The 21,347-nt window shown below is 38.2% G+C and overlaps 1 protein-coding gene across 3 annotated transcripts in view; it reads left to right on the top strand.

Annotated features, from left to right (window-relative positions):
* The window catches only part of XRN1 (5'-3' exoribonuclease 1), an 87,588-nt gene extending 68,045 nt beyond the window's left edge, over positions 1-19,543 (top strand). The window contains exons 30-43 of one of the 3 annotated variants that reach the window (XM_034781940.1): positions 926-995; positions 7,160-7,385; positions 8,082-8,183; positions 10,085-10,180; positions 10,479-10,593; positions 11,135-11,196; positions 11,731-11,841; positions 12,375-12,500; positions 12,783-12,939; positions 13,272-13,453; positions 13,735-13,848; positions 13,938-14,055; positions 14,954-15,114; positions 15,564-19,543. In XM_034781940.1, coding sequence (XP_034637831.1) covers positions 926-995; positions 7,160-7,385; positions 8,082-8,183; positions 10,085-10,180; positions 10,479-10,593; positions 11,135-11,196; positions 11,731-11,841; positions 12,375-12,500; positions 12,783-12,939; positions 13,272-13,453; positions 13,735-13,848; positions 13,938-14,055; positions 14,954-15,114; positions 15,564-15,860 — 1,937 coding nt within the window. In that variant the 3' untranslated portion in view covers positions 15,861-19,543. Of the gene's footprint in view, positions 1-925; positions 996-7,159; positions 7,386-8,081; positions 8,184-10,084; positions 10,181-10,478; positions 10,594-11,134; positions 11,197-11,730; positions 11,842-12,371; positions 12,501-12,782; positions 12,940-13,271; positions 13,454-13,734; positions 13,849-13,937; positions 14,056-14,953; positions 15,115-15,563 lie in introns of all 3 variants that reach the window. The other 2 variants (XM_034781939.1, XM_034781941.1) reach the window with 2 other exon arrangements.
* The last annotated feature ends 1,804 nt before the right edge of the window (positions 19,544-21,347 follow it).

The following is a 21,347-nucleotide window of genomic DNA, read 5'->3' as shown; positions in this document are numbered from 1 at the left end:
TTGCAACCATTCTTCCTCAGATACCAGAATCCCTATAAACCAGTGGTTTTCAACCTTTTTTCATTTGCAGGTCCTTAAAAAATTTTGCTTGGAGATGTGGACCCCTTAGGAAATATAAGACAGTCTGTGGACCACCAGGTTGAAAACCACTGCTATATATCTTTGGCACCTCTTTTGAGGGATCTGGATGAAAGGACTCACCTACGCAGGCAGTCACTACATGAAAAAGTTTGAGAAACAGTGGGGTAGATATTTCTCTAGTCTGGCACTTTAATAGTCACTATAATGAAATTATAATTAAATTATAAAACAGTATATCCTCTGTTTAGTGAGTATATACAAGTGATATCCTCTGCGGAGAGCCAGTTTCAAAACTGTTGGTCTCTGGTTGCCTGGATGTATGGATTCACCCACTGTGTCTCTTTCCAGATAGTTTTATATCCATAAAGCTTCTGTGCCATTGCCCATACCATCATTGTACAGAGAACAAACTACATATTCTGTATTTAAAAAAATGTGCAACAAAAATAAAATCAGGTAGGCCCGATATAAAGGGTTAACTATTTAGAGGAAAGAATGCTTCCTCTTTTGATCATTAAATACCCAAAGGAAAGTACAGTTGTGTATTGGGAAAATAACAGACTATTAGGGACTGCTATCAAAATTATAACTATAGATCACTGCTACTTATAGTTACTTATAGTAGATTTACAGTTTATGCATATCCTAGAGGACAATCACACATGACCTTTTTTGAGGAGTTTCCAAATAACTGAATGAAGTTTTATATATGGAGCATAGGAATATTTAAGATGTCACTCTAATAATAATTTCGTTTTATGTCATCTTCATTACCACTATGTGCAATTAATGGTAGACAGGCAAGTAGGCTACTTTCTGACGGTGCATGTCATTATTTTTACAGCAAGCAGAGAAATGGATGTACTCTTTGAAGTGTTGTTCGATGAAGAATTCTCTGGAGGCCTAACAATAAGGTCTGTGTTTGCTCATACCGATTTTGTACCCTTGTGAGACTGAATTGAATTTAAATTATTGGCTTTTTGTTGATGCGTGTGATTGTTTTTAAATACCTCATGAGAACTTTGACCAACTCCATTTAGAGGCAGTTTTGCTTCTGTAATGTATGTTTTCAGTATTTTTGTCCCTCATTTTTTGACTAGAGACAATTGCATGAAAACAGAATCTGTCTCTCTGAAGAAGTGCTTATTACTCCTGATACTGACATCCCCAAGTGAAGTTCTTAAATTTTCCAAAGCAACCACCCTGATGCCACACACAAAGGACTAGAGAACTAGACTATGCAGATGTGCTTGCAAATAGAATGTTTTATAAAATATACTATTTATTATCTGCATGTGTCTAATCACACTGGAAATAGATTTTGGTTTTATAATACTGCCTTTCATGCTCAGGTTATAGTATCTGAAAAGTACATTACAAAACAGGAAGTGACTTTGATGCTAGTAATGGGGCAAGTGTAGGTGAAAACAGCAGTCATTATAAGCAGTACCCTATATATTCTGCAGCAACAGAATTCACCTATTTTACCCTGCCACAAAATTTTGCTCTAATCAAAGCTTTCAGGTTTAAACAGAATGGGCCAAGACAGAGGCTCCCCTTCACATGTTCAGGCAAAAGAGCGCTCTGTCAAGAAGGTGACTAAAAAGCAGGCTTCAGCTTCCCCTCCTCAGAAATCCACCAAGAAACTGCATTCTCCAACTCTGCAGACCCCATCGGTACCCAACTATACTGGGCCTTCCACCTCCGAGGTAGTGGGACCATGCGATACTGTGGGTACCGCACCAGCAAAAGACCCTAAGTGGGCTAATTCGGACAAGGGCAGCAAAGGGAAAGCAAAACTCTCTGCCTCAGTACCATCAGAGCTGATGAGGCACTTGGCGCTGAGCAGTTTGAGAGCACTAGAAGCTATGGTGCCACCTTCTGCCTCCACGGCGCACAGATCGTGATCCTCAGCACTGCACCACAACTGCACCCCAGATATCAGTACCACCACTAAAGCCTTCATAGGTACTGCTCTTGGTACCTCAGCAATTCCTTTGACACAAGGATCTCCTGGTCTCTACACCAGAATGTCCTCTTCCCAGTACCGACATCACTCCAGCATGCTTGGTACCGAGCCATCTTACTGCACTGCCCAGATCTGCTCCTCTCTTTTCAAGTGATGAGGATGATTAGGATGAAGGGGAAATCTAAGCCGCCCATCACTCCTCGCCTCCTCATACATCTGCCAGACCATGTCCATCATAACAAAGAGATTATCATCCGGGATCTCAAACTCAGAGCTAGTACAGACACCCATGGATGCCACAATCTATGACTTTCCCACCACAAGTGGCCTTACTGGGAACCATGGGCAGCATACCGAACAAAATACCACAAGGCTTCCAGTCCATCCAGAGTGAGGTCAAGACATTCCCCTTCACCCTCTGTACCAGGACCCTCGAACCTCCAGGAAAGGTGGCTGAGGTACTGGAGGAGGCTTCAGACCAAGAAGCTGCACAGCAGCCAACTTTCTCATTCTCTTCCCCCGATGAAACCATCATGCTCCCACCATATGAGATGATTTTAAACAATTTCAGGAGCTCTTTAAGAGAGTGCCAGATTCCTTGGACATTCCACGAGAGGAGGTGCCTGACTCCTAGCATAAGCTGCTGGGCATACTACACACACCAACTTCCTCCAGAATCGCCATACCAATCAATGACTCCTTCATGGACCCAGCCAAAACCATCTGGCAGACCCCACCAACAGTCCCATCCACCTGCAAAAGGGCAGATAAAAAATATTAGGTCCTGTCTAAGAGAGTGGAATTCCTTTTTTCACACCACACACCAAACTCCCTGATGGTGGAAGCAGTGAATGAATGGGGCAGAAAACACCACTCCAGAACCACCTCGTACTACAGGGACTGGAAGAGACTAGACCTTTTTGGTTGTAAGGCCTTTTGATCGGCAACTCTACAATTTAGGATCACCAACTATGAGGCGTTAATGGCCAAGTACAATTATACAAACTACTCAAAACTATTGGATTTTATTGAGTTTCTGCCTGAAGAAAAGAAGGAACAATTCAGGGCGACCATCTCGGAGGACCATCTTCTCATTCAAACAGCCTTTCAGTCTCACTGGACTCGGCAGACACAGCGGCATGTTCCATCGCCCCAGCCGTAGTCATGGGATAGCTCAGTGAGGGGGAGGGATAGCTCAGTGGTTTGAGCATTGGCCTGCTAAACCCAGGGTTGTGAGTTCAATCCTTGAGGGGGCCATTTAGAGATCTGGGGCAAAAATCTGTCTCGGGATTTGTCCTGCTTTGAGCAGGGGGTTGAACTAGATGACCTCCTAAGGTCCCTTCCAACTCTGATATTCTATGGTTCTATGCAATGCGCATCCTGGCTCCACCTTTCTGGGTTTCCCAAAGAGGTACAATCAACGGTCAAGGATCTCCCATTTGAAGGCCCCAAGTTATTTGCATCCAAAACCAATGAATCCCTTCACACGTTGAAGGACTCCAGAGCAACGCTGAAATCCTTGGGCATGTACATGCCTAAGAATAAGAAAAAACAGGACAAGTATGGTCAGCACAAAGATTCCGGTCTGTGCCTTATGCACAACCTCTAAGACTGAAGCAGAGACCTAAAAGATGATGACAGTCCCTGTCCCAGTCTTTGACAGCCCAGCAAATACTTTAAGACAACAATTTTGGTTGAGGGCCCGAGATACCCACAATTTCAAGTGCTGGAAACACCCACCACCTCCCATCCATTCATTCAGAGACTGTCTGACCCCATTCCATCCAGTTTGACAGACCGTCATGTCAGACAGATGGGTATTAGAGATCATCGAGACTGGCTATTCCATCCCATTTACCTCGGTTCCCCCCCCACACACACACCCTCAATCCCTGTTCATCTTCAGGTACCCCTCTAATGAACATCTACTGTGACAGGACATAAACCATCTCATACACTTAGGTGCAGTAGAATTAGTACCAACACAACATAGAGGGAGGGAATCTTACTCTCATGACTTTTTAACCTAGAAAAAAAATAGAATGATGGAGGCCCATTCTTGTCTTAAGGAAACTCAACAAATTCATGAAGACCCAACACTTTAGGATGGTCACATTAGCAAGCATAATTCCCGCACTGGAAAGAGGAGACTGGTTCTCTGTCCTTGACCTCCAGGATGCATATTTTCATATACCAATACATTTCTCACACAGAAGGTTCCTCAGGTTTGTTCTAGGAGCCAGCCACTTTTAGTACAAAGTTCTGTCCTTCAGACTGTCCATGGCCACATGGGTATTTTTGAAAGTTCTCATGGTGGTGGTGGCTCACCTATGCAGACAAGGGGTCATAATATTCCCCTATTTGGATGATTGTTTACTCAAAGCATTGATTCAACAAGGGGCACTAGAAGCTACTTAAAATACAATAGTTCTTTTCACATGTCTAGGCCTACAAGTAAATGCACAGAAATCAGCATTCGCACCAGTGCAGAAACTGGAGTTCATCTGGGCCTACCTCAGTTCATCGGAGGCTACAGCCTCACTGCCCCAACAACGATTCACGGGGGGGGAACGGGGAGCCCTTATGGCACACTGACCCATGAATAACAGTCTTCAAAAATAAAGTTACCTAAAGACCGCATCCCAAGTTCTTACCTAAGGTTTCCTCTTCATTCTATCTAATCAACCCATTCACCTCCCATCATTCTTCCCAAAACCCGATGGGAATAAAAGAGAAGCAGCACTTCACACCCTGAATGTCGGAAGGGTGCTAGCCGTTTACATCGAGAGAACAAAGACTTTCACAAAGTCACCAAAATTGTCCTTTCCATCGCAGAACGATCGAAAGGAAATGCCATATCTAAACTGGGGCTGTCTAAATGGATCTCCAGATGCATTGACTTTTGTTATCAGCAACAACAGCTACAACCCCCTCCAGGGACTCTCATACACTGCATCAGAGCTCTCTCTGCTTTGATAGCCTTCCTTAACAATGTCCCCATTATGAACATCTGCAAAACAGCAACCTGGGCATCCTCCCATACATTCACACAACTTTATGCCATAGAGCAGAATTCATCCTCGGATGCTTTATGTGGATTATGATTTTGTCATCTATCATGACTTCAACTCTGAAGCCCCTTCCTTCCACCAAGGGGCACTCTACAGTCTCCTAAAGTGGAGCATGCACAGGGATACTGCTAGAAAAAGAAGAGAAGGTTACTTAGCCTGTGCAGTAATTGAGGTTTTTTGAGATGGTTGTCCCTGTGGGTGCTCCACTACCCTTCCTTCTGCCTCCTCTTCAGAGTTTTCACGCTGGATACTCTGAGATAGAGAAGAAACTGAGGGGGGGTTGGTCGCATGGCGCTGTGTAACCAATTGAGGCGGTGCAAGACGGGGACAGCGCATGTGCAACTCAACCAGGCACTGGTACTATAAATCTGCGATTATAAGCATAGGGGTGCGGAATCACCTAAAATAGAGCACCCACAGGGACAACCATCTTGAAGAGCCTCAGTTACGGCACAGGGTGAATAACCTCCTACAGTTATGCTCCTGTAACAGGCTCTTGCCTCATCCATTTTCAGATCCTGCTGCTGCCTCAATGTCCCCTTTTCTGCAGCTAAACCAACCAATGCTTTTTGTTTATTCTCCCCTGCTGTAGCCTGGTTTATTAATATAAAATAAATGTGCAGTGGGGCACACTCCCAGTTTGGAGCACCCTCTTGCATCCATGCTTAATGTCACTAGTATCCTGAGCTGAAGCACCTCTTGTAAGCTGACTGTCTCTCACATGGTCTTCTGTGGCTCAGCCTTTCTGCCAAGTGACATAAAGTTCAACCCCCTCTTGGGGTAACTGAAAGATCCAAATGAAAATCCAAATAATTTTTCTGCTCCCTTAGGCTACTGAAGTTTTCTGCTTCCACTTACGAAGCCTAATCTCAGGGCTTCCTCCCACAGGAGACTACTGTGCTCCCTGTGGATCTCTTCCAGTTGTTGTAGGCCCTCACCACCAGAAGCGTACTCTACCCCCTGTGGGTTTCTCTCCACAGAAGAGTCCTAGCTCCTCTGCAATGTCTCCTTAGATCTTGTCCCCTTTCCATGCCCTTCCTGAGCTCCTAATTCCCTCTAAAATATTTTGCTCCTTCTGCAAGTAGCTCCAGACACGCCTTTCCTTATGGCTGGTAGGGACAGTTTCTTCCCCAGTCCTTCCTGACCCCAGATCCCCTCTGGGTTCCCTGCAGCTCTCTTCCCTTCACCCTTGTATCAAGCATTAGGTCCCAGCTCTGCCAGCCCACTCCAGATTCTGACCCTCTATGGAGAGATCTCTTCTAGGTTTTTCTTACCCTCTGGTGGTTTCCTACTTTGAGGGAGCAGGCAACCTCGTACAGAAGTCCTTGCTCTTGGGCTACCCTGTGATCTAGGTCACCTAACCCAACCACCATCCCAAACCATCCCCTGAGAGGCAAAGTAGGGACAGGTGGGGCTGATCCCAATTTCCCTTTAAGGGCCAGTTCATTCTATTATGGATCCCAAATTCATATTTAGGTACTTAAATCAGTAGTCATATTTTCAAAAGCACTGAGTACCCTACAATTTCCATTTTAGGACACTTTTTTTAGGAAATTGTGTGATATAGAAGTTACTAGAAACCAGGACACTAATGTTTTGTTTTTTGATTCTTGTGCTGGCTTGAAGTGTGACCTTAGGCAAATCACTTAATATCTTTGTGTGTCAATTTATCGTCCTGTAAAATGGTTATAACAATAGTGACCTCAAAAGCATGCTGTGATGATTAACTAATATTTATAAAGTGCTTTGAACTCCTTGCTTGAAAGGGGCTATGTAAGCTCAAAGAGTAGTATTATGTATTATATTTAACTTGGCTAGTCACCAAAGGCAGGCAGGAGGGAACATCATATGGTTAACATCATAGCCAAAGGACATTACTGCAATTTTAATACTAGGTATGGTCCCAGGTCTTGCTATCAGTCTTGAATCCGTGGCCTTTTAGCCCAGAGGCAAAAGTACTATTAACCGAGACATACAGGCAGTAGACAATCAACAACTTAAAACAATTATGTAACTTGTTTTTCTCTTTTTTGTTTAGGTGCTCACCTGCTAGAGGTTATCGTCTGCCAACAAGTGCCTTAATTAACCTATCTCATGGTAGTCGATCCGAAACAGGAAATCAGAAACTGACAGCCATAGTGAAACCACAACCAGCTGTGAATCATTACAACTCATGCTCATCTGATTCATCATCTGTATGCTCACAAAAAGTGCATCTAGGAGGTCTCAACCATTCTCCTCGTTCCCTTTTTGTTCCTACTCGAGTAAGATCTTTCTCTTTAGTTTATATACAATCCTTTTCCCATAGAAATGGAGTTAGTACTGTGGTTGGATCTTCATTGATACTGACAGAATTTTGTATTTTTCATGGTTATGTTTAGACAGAGTTTAGTGACTCAGTAATATATGGAGCCTTTTACACTAATTCACTAACACACTAATTCAGATCCATCCAAAGTTCAAATTGCCCAAAACCTTGGTCCCTCTAACAGCAGTTTGATGGCCTTTGTGAAAGAAGTTGGTAGCTTCACTACAGTTACTAGTGGGCAAGTGTCTAAAGTAGCCTTTCTATTAGCAACCTTGGCAGAAAGACAACTATCTTCTTTGTTCCCACCCCCATCAATAGTGATTGTTCCTCTGGATCAGAATTGTATCCCTGCTGAGAATAAATTGAAGACTTAATTTTCCTGTGCTATCTATTTTGTAACTTGGTGAAAATTCAGTTCATTTTGGAAATATAATACACAAGAAAAATGGCATGAATAAGACTGAGTTGTCATAGGCCTAATTTAACCATTTTATCTTAATGAGCAGTTTCTTTAAAGAACAATGAGAGTTTGAGGGATGATTTCTTGTTTAAGAATTTTCTCATAATGTAAATCTGTGGAAGAAAAATCATTCTACAAAATAACTTAAACAATGAAACACCTCTTACCTACTTTTTTAAATCGATGATTTAGCAACTGAATGGAAGACAGCATTACAATCTCAGGGCTGAAAATCAGGGCAATTCCATTTCACTACAGAAAGGATCATTTTTGGGCAGCAATCAGAAACAAAAAGTAAGTGTTATGATTTGTTATTGGGTATTAAAAAATCCATATTCATTTTATGAGCAGATGGATTTAAACCTTTTGAAAACATTGGTGCAATATCACTCACAATCAAACAGAAAATTAAACTGGTTGTTGTTTAGCAAAGTATACTTGCCAAAAGGAAGTTATACACTATCCTGATCATCACAGTATAAAAAGATAATGGATTCAAATGAATACACAGTAAGAGTTAAGCTGTTGCTGTGAGTATGGCTGGATTTCCAGCTTGCTTGCTAGTATTTGTAATGGCTCACTATTTACAGTTGTGTCCTTTTGCCATGGCTTTACAGATTTTTAGCACTGCCAGACTACACATGTCAAACACAGGTGTTTTGTAATCCAGATTCAGACTGAGGCAGCCTGTAATGAGTCTATAAGGAAGTGAGTGTATTAACCCATTTCAGTATGGATTGATTTAAATCAAGGCAATTTAAATCATTATTTAAATCACCAAGTGGAAAGCCTTGAATTAAATCCAGTTTAATTAACTTTTCGATTTGTACTCGTTATTTTCTAAAGAATGGTGCATTGTCATTGATATATCCATTAAAACGTGTTGATTTACAACTAAATAGAGCATTTTCGCTAGATTTGGTCATCTTTGTGCTACACTATCTGCATTTATTTAAGCAATTATATAGCTGCTTATTTTCAGATTCTTATTGTACATTTTATGTAAGAAAATGGTGAAAGATATTTTGCTTATTTACTAGATAATTAACTTTTTGCTAATGATTTGTGTCAAGCTGGATTAGAATGGTAACTGGAATTTAATTAAACATGCAAAACAGCATATAAAATTTATTTTTATTAAACAAAACCTTAACTTTTTTGGATCCATAAACTTCTCTTTTTGAAACATGTTTCACTTTTCCAACTAAATTATTTATTAAACAGAGGGAGTAACTGTAGTCAGTGAATTAAACTGACCGTTTCAAGTCAGCCTGGGAAAATTTTCAAATAAGTCTAAGTGAAAGTGGCTGGAGTTTAAGTTCCTACTTACCTAAGTCTCTTGAAAATGAGACAGTCTCCTAAGTAACTTAAGCTGATCTATTGTGCCATATGTATAAAGCTTGACCTCAAGAGTTAGAATTTTTCCCCTGATTCTTTCTTTATATAGAAAAGGAGCATTTAACTCAAAGTTTTTGATAGAGGCCCATTGATTCAGAATATTTATTTTTATTTAAATGATTTAAGAGATTATAGTAAGGTTAAGCCTTAACATATTTTATATTTAAATCAGATTTCATTTAAACAGGTTTATTTTTAAAAAGAAAAATGTAGTATAATTTAAATGACAAAATTTAAAAAAAAAACTGATTTAAATTAAAAAAAAATCCAAAAAAATCTTTGTTTTTTTTTACGCATCTTCCCATTTAAGCCATAAAATCCTCTTAATAATTGTTGTTTACATATTTGAGCCCCATTCCTACACAAATGCATGTATAACTTTACTCAAGTGAGTAGATCTGTTGGATGAGGGTTTGCAAGATCAATGCCTTAACAATGAAACAGATAATGGCCTGGGAACACGCATGCCTTTGGAAGAAAATTTGAAATGCATTTTGTTATACTCTTTCGTTTTAGTAATATTTAGAGGTTACTGGTGAAGGGAAAACATCAAAACAAACTAATCCCATTTTAACATTTTAGGGAAACACTTAGGGAAAGTCATAGTATAAATATTTGTGGCCTAGTTTTCAGAAGTTACAAACACCTTAAAATTCTTTTTGAAGTCATTGGGAAGGGCAGTTGCTCAGTACCTTTGAAAATCAAGCCTTAAGAAATTATTTGTATCTCTATTGATGCAAAAGTTGTATTTATAGTTTTTTTTTATATATATATATATATTTTTAATATTTTGCCAGGCTCAGAGTAAACAGGATGATGAATTTTGCAGCATTTGGCAATCACTGCAAGGGTCTGGAAAATCTCAACACGTTCAACAAAATATGAATGAAAAGGTTAGTGTATAACTGACATTGTGAGTAACATTTTCACTGAAGTTCCTTCTGTTTAGAGAGAAAATATGTTATGTATGGACAACGTAAAATATAGAGTTATCTCTTCATTTTCACTGAATTCATCACAAAGTTAAACATTTTTAGGCTAATATCAAAGTTCAGACTAGCTAGTTTTGTGTAATATGATAAAACTTTATTAAAAATTGTAGAAAGAGGTGATGACCTCTTGTAAAGATTGTAAATGATTGTGTGTCTGTCTTCTGGTTAATATGAAATGTGTGAATATTTCAATTCCTAGGGTGCAATCCTACCTCAAGAAACAAAGCCAGGAACTGACAACCAGTTGTACAAACCAGGCTTCAATGAGAGTATCCTTAAAGGCCAGCAAAGAAAACAGGAGCCATTTAAAAAGTGTAAGTACTATAATTAGAAATCTAGTTTTGAAAAACCTGGCTTGTGTTTCTGATTGTTTATAGAAATATCTGCAGAGTTTCTTTGCCATCAACATTTTATAAACAAATGGTTTTACTGTATATATTTTGGTCAAATCCTGGTCCCACTGAGCCCAAAAGGACCAGGATTGGCTGTTTTTAAGCATATCTGACCTCTCTACAAATTGACCCACATTATCAAACTTATAGAGGATGTTTTTGCATGTACAACCTTTGAAAGCAAAAGTAAACATGTTTACTAGACACGAGTAAAGCTACATAAGCATTATCACATAAATTTAATGTTTGCTTCTTTTATCCTGTCAAGAAAATTGCATAAGAATAGTAAAGTTGGAGTTAACAAATTTTGATACATAAACTCAAATATAATTCTGATTTAATCTAACTGGGGACATATAATGGTTTCTAGAGTCAATTTGATTATTTTCATATCTTTTAAAAGCAGTTAAAAAGAATAAATGGTCCTTTGCGCAGCTGATACTGTAAACTAATTTATTTGTAGTTAAAGAAGATTCTAAAGTTCCAAGAAATGAAGGTCAAACACACAAAATATCAAATAAACAGGTATATTTCCTCTTATATTGAGAACATGTATTCCAATAATTATTTAATTGTTTTTATTACTATTTTCTAGTTCATCATTTTACAAATTTTCTCCACTGAGCAGCTCAGTGAATTCTGCTGCCAGCTATCAGAAGGTTCTTGTATTTGTGGCAGTTTTTATCCTTTAGAAATTTTATATAACATTGTACCATTGCTCTTGGAGCCTTTACAGGCAGAAAATGAGAGGTGATGCTTTTGTCAGACATGATACATATTATGACATGTCATTCCAAGACTGATGCTGGAAGCATGTCAGAAGTTTTTTTAATCTCTTCCATTGTTTTCATTATTCTGCAGTTTTTCTGGCTTCAGATGTTTAAAGCTGATGCTATAATTGCAAAACGTAGATGTTATCATGGATTTTCCATTAGGGTGTAGTCCATTCAGATACAAGAATGATAGCTTGTGAAATACAATTTGCAGATTATTTTCAGCTGATCTACATTTTAACTGTGAGGTGTTAGTGTTTTGCAATTGTATTGCAATTTCTTTCAGAATTTTGCAGGAGCAAATAAATATAATGTTAAGCTTTTGAAGAGGAATGAAAGTCCAAGTGTGCCTGTAATTCAGAAGGCTTCAGTTGATGAGTCCTGTATAGCTGGGAAGGTAAAAGTTGGCTTGTTAAATGTGAGCATGCTTCTGACTAGTTTGGCCCTTTAATGCTTAGAGGGATTGGCAACCTTTCAGAAGCAGGGTGCCAAGTCTTCATTTATTCACTCTAATTTAAGGTTTCGTGTGTTTTATAACTAAACTATTGTTGTATGTAAAGTAAATAAGGTTTTTAAAATGTTTAAGAAGCTTCATTCAAAATTAAAGTAAAATGCAAAGCCCCCCGGACCGGTGGCCAGGACCTGGGTAGTGTGAGTGCCACTGAAAATCAGCTCGCGTGCCGCAGGTTGCCTACCCCTAGCTTAGATACTTTCAACCTGGAAGTCACTCTATGCCCACAATCCCCATTGACTTGAATAGAGTTCCACATATAGAGAGCCACATTAGGATCAGACACTGACAAAACTAAATAGCCCGAAGTAGACTTAATCTTTCTTTAAACCAGTTATTTCTGGTCATGGCATTTATTATTTTAAGTACAAAGTTTTACATTAATTTTTTAGTATCTTCTTACCTCTATTCCTTAGAAGGACTCTGAACTTGAAAACCTTCTAGCATCTTTGAAAATTTCCAAAGAAAATGAAGTGCAATCATCTTATCCAAAGGAAGAAAGAATCACCAATGAAGAACATCTGTCTCCACAGTCTTTTGCTATGGTTTGTATATTGTGGGAGCCATTGGGTGACAATTTAGCATTTGCTTTCTTAGCTTCTTATACTTCTGTTTACAAACAAAACTACATATTACTTTATTAAACATAATGATATTTAATTAACTTTTATTAAAGCAAATAACATATATAGATAATAGTAAAATATTACTTTTCAGGGAAATCAAAAGTTGCAATTTTGATTATCATTATGCAGTATTTTTTATTCACTTTGAATAGTGCTATCTAAACTTCATTGGATTACTGAATATTTTCTTCTTTTCTAAAGAAAGGAACACAGATGCTCAAAGAAATTTTGAAGATTGATGGCTCTGACATAGAAACCAAGAATGAAACGAAGCCACTGATTAATGAAGTTCCTGCTTCCTCTGCTAGGCAGGATTCCCATGGGGCTGCCATGCAGCATAGACAAACAAAAAAAATGGGTATGTACATATACCAGCTAATCCTCGACAAAATAGGCAAAAGAGCCTTATGTTAACTTATCTCTACAATTAGTAAAAAGATTGCTATTGATACTGGTTTTCAGGATCAAACAGTAGAATTTTCCGTATTTTCTATCCCCTTTTTACTATTCAGCACTGGAAATCCCTACACTACCCAAGTAATTTCTTGAATGCGTAGCATTAAAGTCAGACATTCTGAAAATACCAGGAATGTATTCAAATATACTTGCTTCTGTGTTGGTGTTTTAGAATTGTCATTTTATATTTTTGCCTGATACTATTTTTTTTCTTACTTTCTTTCTTTTTTATAGCTGCTTACATGAACAAGCCTCATAGTGTAGGAGGCCCTCATAATGCTCAGGTTTTGGAAACTGGAGGTCACCCTCTCCTTGGCCCACAGTCTGCGTTGTCTACCCCAGTATCTGAACTCTCTCGTATTTGTTCCCTGGTTGGAATGCCACAACCAGATTTCTCCTTCCTCAGAACACCACAGGTAAGGCTTGTTTTATAGGTAGAACTACAGGCCGGTGGAGTAAGCTGCACACATGTAAATCATGCCCTTTGCTATGAATTTGCACTAATAACTAAAATCCCACTATAGATGAGACCTTACTGCCTCTTGTTTGGTTTGATTCATTTCCAAAAATAAAATACTAAAAACTATTGTATTAATTTATGTTAATCTGTCTTAATTTTTAGCTCTTCTGTTTGCTTGCATATAGTGATGACGACAAAACTTTCATTAAAAAAATCTATTTTATGTTATTTTCTTAGACCATGACAGTTTGTCAAGTAAAATTATCCAATGGCTTATTAGTACATGGACCTCAGTGTCACTCTGAAAATGAAGCCAAGGAGAGAGCTGCATTTTTTGCATTACAACGATTGGTGAGAACAGTGGACTGTATAACACCTCGTATCTTTGTCTTGTTTTATTGCATTGAGCCTGTTATAATAAATTATTCTCTCTTAACTAGAGCTCTTTAGGAGTGAACTTTTCTTTGCCGCCACCTCCACCGGTGTTTCCAAATTATCAGTCCATGGGACCTCCTGTACCACCTGGATCCATTCCTCCAGTCTTCACCCAACCCACTGGTAGGTATTTGACTAATACACTTTTTTCAAATAATTGAAAACTTGACTGTAATTCTAATAGGATTTTGTGAAGATGGGTGACTTCTAGAGAACACCATTTTAGGTCCTGCTGTATGTAGATGTACCTCTGAACCTCCTTGAAAATGGAAATTCATGAACCCCCTCTCCTGGACACACAAAATAAAAACAAAGAATTCCACACCTTAACATTTGTTCGGTTGTTCTTCTCAGGACATATGTCAATGTGCTATCTATTTGTTTTTCTCCTGAATACAATGATAAGCAGTCTAGAACTGTTGGTCCTGGTCAGCAGGAGTAAGGACGCATCTACTTCTAGGACCTGCCAGAAAGCTCTGCTTTTGTGATTTCCCCTCCATATCATCTCAACAGTTCTCTAGTATTTTCTCCTATAGCTAACAATCATCTGTGAATTGGCAAATCAAGGCACTCTTTCATATTTTTTGGAACCAGCTCTCCTGAGTCTTTTCAGTACTTCCCTGAGATACTATGTAGGAAGCCTGCCACCCTCTGCCAAGCAATGTCGTGATGTAACAACCCAAGAAAGCCTGCTGAAAATTCCCATGGTACCATTAATGCTCTGCTGTTTTTGTAGAGTACAAGAAAGGTTGTGACAGTAGTGACTAGCAATTAGGTAGTTAGCAATAGTGTAGGATTCAAGGTCCCCAAGCAGGCATTGCTCTCCCACTTCTCCTCAGTCTTTGCATTGTTGACTGGATCCAGAGAGAGTGCATTCTGCCCTCCTCAGTTGTAAAACAGGGCCTTTGTGGTGAAAGAAGCAAAGTGAAAAAATATCCTGGAGATACTCTGGGTTTGGAGAACTCCCCACCCTCCTAAAAGGAAATAATAGAAACTAAAAGTAGTTTGTTGTTTTTTACAGCTAATATGATGCCTCCATCATCTCACATGTTTGGTCCAATGCCATGGAGAGCTCCAGTGCCTATTCATGGCAAATCTTATTATCCCGGTTCATATCCTGGGAATATGCCACTTGCAGGAACTGTACCAGTTGGTACTCACAACCAGTTTATTCCTCTACAGGTAAGCATGACAGGAATTGTCTCGAGATCATATTTTTATAAAAGATGTTAAAAGTATTTATATACAAGCTGAAAGCCCATGATATCACATGGATGTAACTTGTAAAGTCAAGTGTATACATAAGTTGAAAATGGTGAGAACTTAAAAACTGGTCCGTATCTGACCCTGAATGCCAGTGACGTTTCAACATGGTGATATTCTGAACAAAGAGAGCTCTCAACCATGCTTGTAGCTGTTTCCATCTCTTTACACTGACTCCACAATATTCTGGGCTTCAGGGTGACAATCGTGTAATCTTATAATAGAGATATGATAGCTGCAAAGACTCTCCTATGATACATTGTTTAGTTTTAGAAAATTATTAAACTGCTCTATATGCATTTTTATAGTGGTATATTTGCAGTTTTGTGAGACTACATTCTTTTAAATAATATTTATTTGATTTAAAGGTAACTAAAAAAAGGGCTGCTAGCAAGAAAAATTTCGAGTTCAAAGAATTCCAGAGCTCCCTTCAAGCTGTACCACTAAAGAATGAACAGCTAATGTATTCTGACACCGACAAGCTCATTCAACAAGATACTTCAACTCCTTTAAAATCTCCTCAAGCTGTTCAGTCTGCTGTTTCTTTTCAAGACAACGTAGCTACTCCAGGCGTTCCTCATAACAAATCAACACCAAACATTTCTAGCAAACGAAAGCCAAGAAAACTGGCTGTCAACTTTGGTGCACCAAAATCTTCAGAATAAATACTGTAGCTAGATTGATTTTATCTTTCCTCTTCCCCCAGTGTTTTTTGTATATATATAAAATTTCATACATATAAAATTTATGATTTTTAAGGATATATATATATATATATCCTTAAAAAATCATAGTGCTATTTAGAAAAATCAACCATTTTAAGTATGATTTTATTTTTCCTCTTAGTCCAGTGTTTATATCTCCTTTAAAAAATCATAAAGCATTATTTTAAAAAAATAAGTATAATAAAGAGTGAGACATTTCAGTTGCTAGGCTTTTCCAGGCTGTTGATAAATACATATAACAATTATGTTAAATTGATTAAAGATCTTGACTTAAACTGATAAAAGCCAGACAATCCTGAATTAAGGTCACCACACGATCCATTGGTGCCTAGGTCTCTGAACACTGGCTTACATTCTATAGCGGGTGAGCAGCAATAATATTAGAGTGGGAATCCTAATTCAGAATTGCCTTGCTTTTGTGGTGGGGTATGGGGCATTGCCTAACATGAGCTTTTGTATTTTAACTCCTTTTCTATAAAATAGAGAGAGAAGGCTTTTATTTACTTGTAAATTTCGTATTTATTGGGTCTCTAGGTCCTTCTGATCTGAAGGAGTGGAATAGAACTTAAGTGTGGTGGCACTGCCAGATTTGCTGTCACTACATTCATTTCTAGGTTTCATACCAAATGGTAGCAGTTCTAAAACTCTCAGAAGTTAGAAATCATTACATATCTAGAATTATTGTTACAGGATGAATTTTACAAAATGGCAAAGTAGATGGGTTGCTAACAGAGAAGGGGAATAAATTAATGGGAGACAACTGGCTTATAGAATACAGGAAATGCAAATTGACTTGCAAACAGAAGTTCTCACTTCAAATTATATTAATAAAGTTGCTAGTTATGATTCATTTTAATATCTGACTCCACTTTACTAGTTAACCAACATACATCTCCACTACACATCCACATGCACTTCTTCATGGACTCCAAAAGCCACAAAAATCCTGAATTTTTCTAAATTATAAAAGGAGTAGAGTGCAAAGGTATTTGTATATAGCACGTTAATTAAACTCATGTCATCCTTTGAGCCAATTTCTCCCATCTACAATTTTCACCATAGAGTGAACTTTGTAATCTGGCAGTTTCTCTTTTCTAAATTACTATTTTTTTGTTTGTTAGCTGACTTTTAATAGATATTTTAATTTCATGATAATATATGGTGGCAGAGGACACACTAAATTGTCATCCCTGAGTTAGAGTTCTAAGCTTTTTCTCTAATAACATCCAGACAAAAAAATTTTGATTTACCTTTTTGGAGGGAATTATCACTCTAACTAGTAATATCTTCATTCTTTATGTATCTACTCTATCTAAAAGAAAGAAAAAACTGAAAGGGCCCTGTACTACCTTATGATCCACGCATCCATATCTGAAAATTGTATGGATCCAAAGCAAAACTTGGTCTGATGTCTCTTCTCATTTGGCGCACTCTGCAGATGTTGGCTGGGTCTACACCACCATTTTTACCTTATTCTTGTCTGTCCTGGTGAAAATACTTTTCCTCCAAACCCTAAAAGCATTAGTGATGTGTCAGACTTTAATCAGTGATTCAATACATTGTCTCTAAGCAGACTTCATGCAGCGCATGCAAGTTTGCAGAATTTTCCTCCATTTGTCTTGCTATTTTGCCAAGGTAACATAGCTTCACTTTCCTATAGTAGTGTCCAATTTCATCTCACAGATGTTTCTCTTGCTAAGGTTTTTGATTCATTTGCCCAAAACTGTTTGTCTCTTCTCTGCTGTCCTTCCTTTCAGGGGACTTTGATAGCTATTGCTATTTCTATCCTTCCCGTAGACAGTGTGTTCTCTCAGAAATTTTATTCTGTCTTTTTTGGCCAGATACTTGTCTTCTGGGCCTCTGATACTCCAATCCTTTTATAGTAGTCTGTACATAATCATAAAACTCTTCTGGTTAATCTGGATTGACTGTAGAGATGACAGATTCTGTATGTGGATCCAGTATATTTAAACCCTGATTCCAGAAATCATGTCGTTTCAGGATTATTTTTATGTCGTGCCTTGTTAGTCATTCAAAATCCCTGCACATCTCCAGGCTAGAAAAGCAAACTGCAGGTCTTTACACTGATTAACTTTTGTACAACTTTTTTTAAGGAGATAGTGAGTCTCTCAATAGCAGCTAGCTCCTATTTTGTCTCAAAGGTTCATCTGTATTCTGCTGTGTTGTGTGCTTTTCCTTAAATCTAATGCTTTCCAATGTGAGTTCATTCTTCACAATGTGAATTTTAAGATCTTTAATTATTAAATTGATTGAAACAATTTCTTGTTTAAATTAACTTAGATTTATAGGGTTCAAAATCCTGTTTCTCAGCGGCAACATCTATCAAAATATATTAACTCTGTCGTATTTTTTGAGATTTGCCTTTTAGAGGATCTTAAGGTACATTCCACTAAGTTGACCTTCACAATGTATCGCATCAACAACATTAGGGATGATGTTGGCATGATACTGATGCTGGCATAAATATTTTTAAAATGTTGCTTCTCCTAACTAGATTTCCAGACCCTGAGTTCCCAGTCTCTTGTACTATTATTTGATCTCCAAGGCGCGATCTTTTGAAAAGCTCCCATTATGGAGAAAACTGCATTATGTTCTGCTAGCACACCTACAAACCTTCCTAAGAGATTCTAATCTCCATAAAACCTTGTTTTTCAGTGTTATCCCCAAGATTACGTGGCTAGTAGATGCTGAGTGTGGATACTAGAGTCTCTGCTGAAATACTGAATTACATAGTTTATAATGTCCTCTTGTATCTAGATAGCCAGATATGCAGATATGTAAAGAATGATTTGTGAAGGAGACTATGTCAATGCCAGTATAAATAAACCATTTTTTTAATGAAATGGTTACTTCTTTCAAACCAGGAGCTGAATTTTTTTCCCAGTGCCACTGAAACTGCCATATTAAATTTCTATACATAAGTTAAATATTTGATTCTGTATCTGCTGTGTATTGTATTAGTTCCTAGTTACCCTTACTGACCATTTTATCTGTATTTATGGGTTCTGTAATGTCCACTACCTGGTGCCCAATCAACTTACTTTAGCTTTCACATGTTCTGTTACATGTGATACGTACATTGACCTATGCCATATCATCTATTATTTCAGCTCTTTTGTTTTATATTCTATGTCAACTCTGTAATTATGTTTAATTCATACAGGTATAACTTTAAACATTCATTTTTCTCATAGATATAAAGTATTTTGTAAGTACTGGAATTTTTCATTAGATCTTATACAGAGCAGTATTTTATTAAAAATCCAGAAGGGAAGACTTTTATGTGTGCATTTTTGTAGTTTGATTTTTTTAAAATAACTTTTCATTGTTTATCTGCCAAGTGAAATGTTTTCAATTTGCATATGAATGGATATGGAATGTATTTTTTTGTCCTGTTTAGTGTTAAGTTGTGCATCTGCAGATTTCTAGCATGTAGTTGCATAAAGGACTGTGCAAACATATTTTAAAATATGAACTTAAGATACACTGAAGGATAAAAATTATTCGTAAGAGTTAAATGCTATACAGAATTTTAATTCAACAGAATAATTTTATAAACCTGTTCGTTGTCTGCTTGGATTAAATATTGAAACTAGAAACATTATTTATCTTAAGTGTTTTATATTCAAGTGCCTATTATTTGGGAACAACCCTGCCCTTAATCCAAAGTTCCAGAGTTGGGTTAAACTTGTTAAAAACCCAATTGCTCTGATTCCAAAAAGCAGCAAGCTTCCATTCTTCTTCGAGTGATTGTTCCTGTGTATTCCACAGTAGGTTTTTTTCATAGATTCTAGGACTGGAAGGGACCTCGAGAGGTCATCGAGTCCAGTCCCCTGCCCGCATGGCAGGACCAAATACTGTCTAGACCATCCCTGATAGACATTTATCTAACCTACTCTTAAATATCTCCAGAGATGGAGATTCCACAACCTCCCTAGGCAATTTATTCCAGTGTTTAACCACCCTGACAGTTAGGAACTTTTTCCTAATGTCCAACCTAGACCTCCCTTGCTGCAGTTTAAACCCATTGCTTCTGGTTCTATCCTTAGAGGCTAAGGTGAACAAGTTTTCTCCCCCCTCCTTATGACACCCTTTTAAATACCTGAAAACTGCTTTCATGTCCCCTCTCAGTCTTCTCTTTTCCAAACTAAACAAACCCAATTCTTTCAGCCTTCCTTCATAGATAATGTTCTCAAGACCTTTAATCATTCTTGTTGCTCTTCTCTGGACCCGCTCCAATTTCTCCACATCTTTTTTAAAATGCGGTGCCCAGAACTGGACACAATACTCCAGCTAAGGCCTAACCAGAGCAGAGTAGAGCGGAAGAATGACTTCTCGTGTCTTGCTCACAACACACCTGTTAATACATTCCAGAATCATGTTTGCTTTTTTTGCAACAGCATCACACTGTTGACTCATATTTAGCTTGTGGTCCACTATAACCCCTAGATCCCTTTCTGCCGTACTCCTTCCTAGACAGTCTCTTCCCATTCTGTATGTGTGAAACTGATTTTTCCTTCCTAGGTGGAGCACTTTGCATTTGTCTTTGTTAAACTTCATCCTGTTTACCTCAGCCCATTTCTCCAATTTGTCCAGATCATTTTGAATTATGACCCTGTCCTCCAAAGCAGTTGCAATCCCTCCCAGTTTGGTATCATCCGCAAACTTAATAAGCGTACTTTCTATGCCAATATCTAAGTCGTTGATGAAGATATTGAACAGCGCCGGTCCCAAAACAGACCCCTGCGGTACCCCACTCGTTATGCCTTTCCAGCAGGATTGGGAACCATTATTAACAACTCTCAGAGTACGGTTATCCAGCCAGTTATGCACCCACCTTATAGTAGCCCCATCTAAATTGTATTTGCGTAGTTTATCGATAAGAATATCATGCAAGACTGTATCAAATGCCTTACTAAAGTCTAGGTATACCACATCCACAGCTTCACCCTTATCCACAAGGTTCGTTATCCTATCAAAGAAAGCTATCAGATTGGTTTGACATGATTTGTTCTTCACAAATCCATGCTGGCTGTTCCCTATCACCTTACCACCTTCCAAGTGTTTGCAGATGATTTCCTTAATTACTTGCTCCATTATCTTCCCTGGCACAGAAGTTAAACTAACTGGTCTGTAGTTTCCTGGGTTGTTTTTATTTCCCTTTTTACAGATGGGCATTATATTTGCCCTTTTCCAGTCTTCTGGAATCTCTCACGTCTCCCATGATTTTCCAAAGATAATAGCTAGAGGCTCAGATACCTCCTCTATTAGCTCCTTGAGTATTCTCAGATGCATTTCATCAGGCCCTGGTGACTTGCAGGCATCTAACTTTTCTAAGTGATTTTTAACTTGTTCTTTTTTTATTTTATCTGCTAAACCTACCCCCTTCCCATTAGCATTCACTAT

This window comes from Trachemys scripta, chromosome 9 (assembly GCF_013100865.1).
Source record: "Trachemys scripta elegans isolate TJP31775 chromosome 9, CAS_Tse_1.0, whole genome shotgun sequence".
Taxonomy (NCBI): Eukaryota; Metazoa; Chordata; order Testudines; family Emydidae; genus Trachemys; species Trachemys scripta.
The sequence above is the reverse complement of the archived record's forward strand: the minus strand, read 5'-3'. Positions and strand labels throughout refer to the sequence as shown.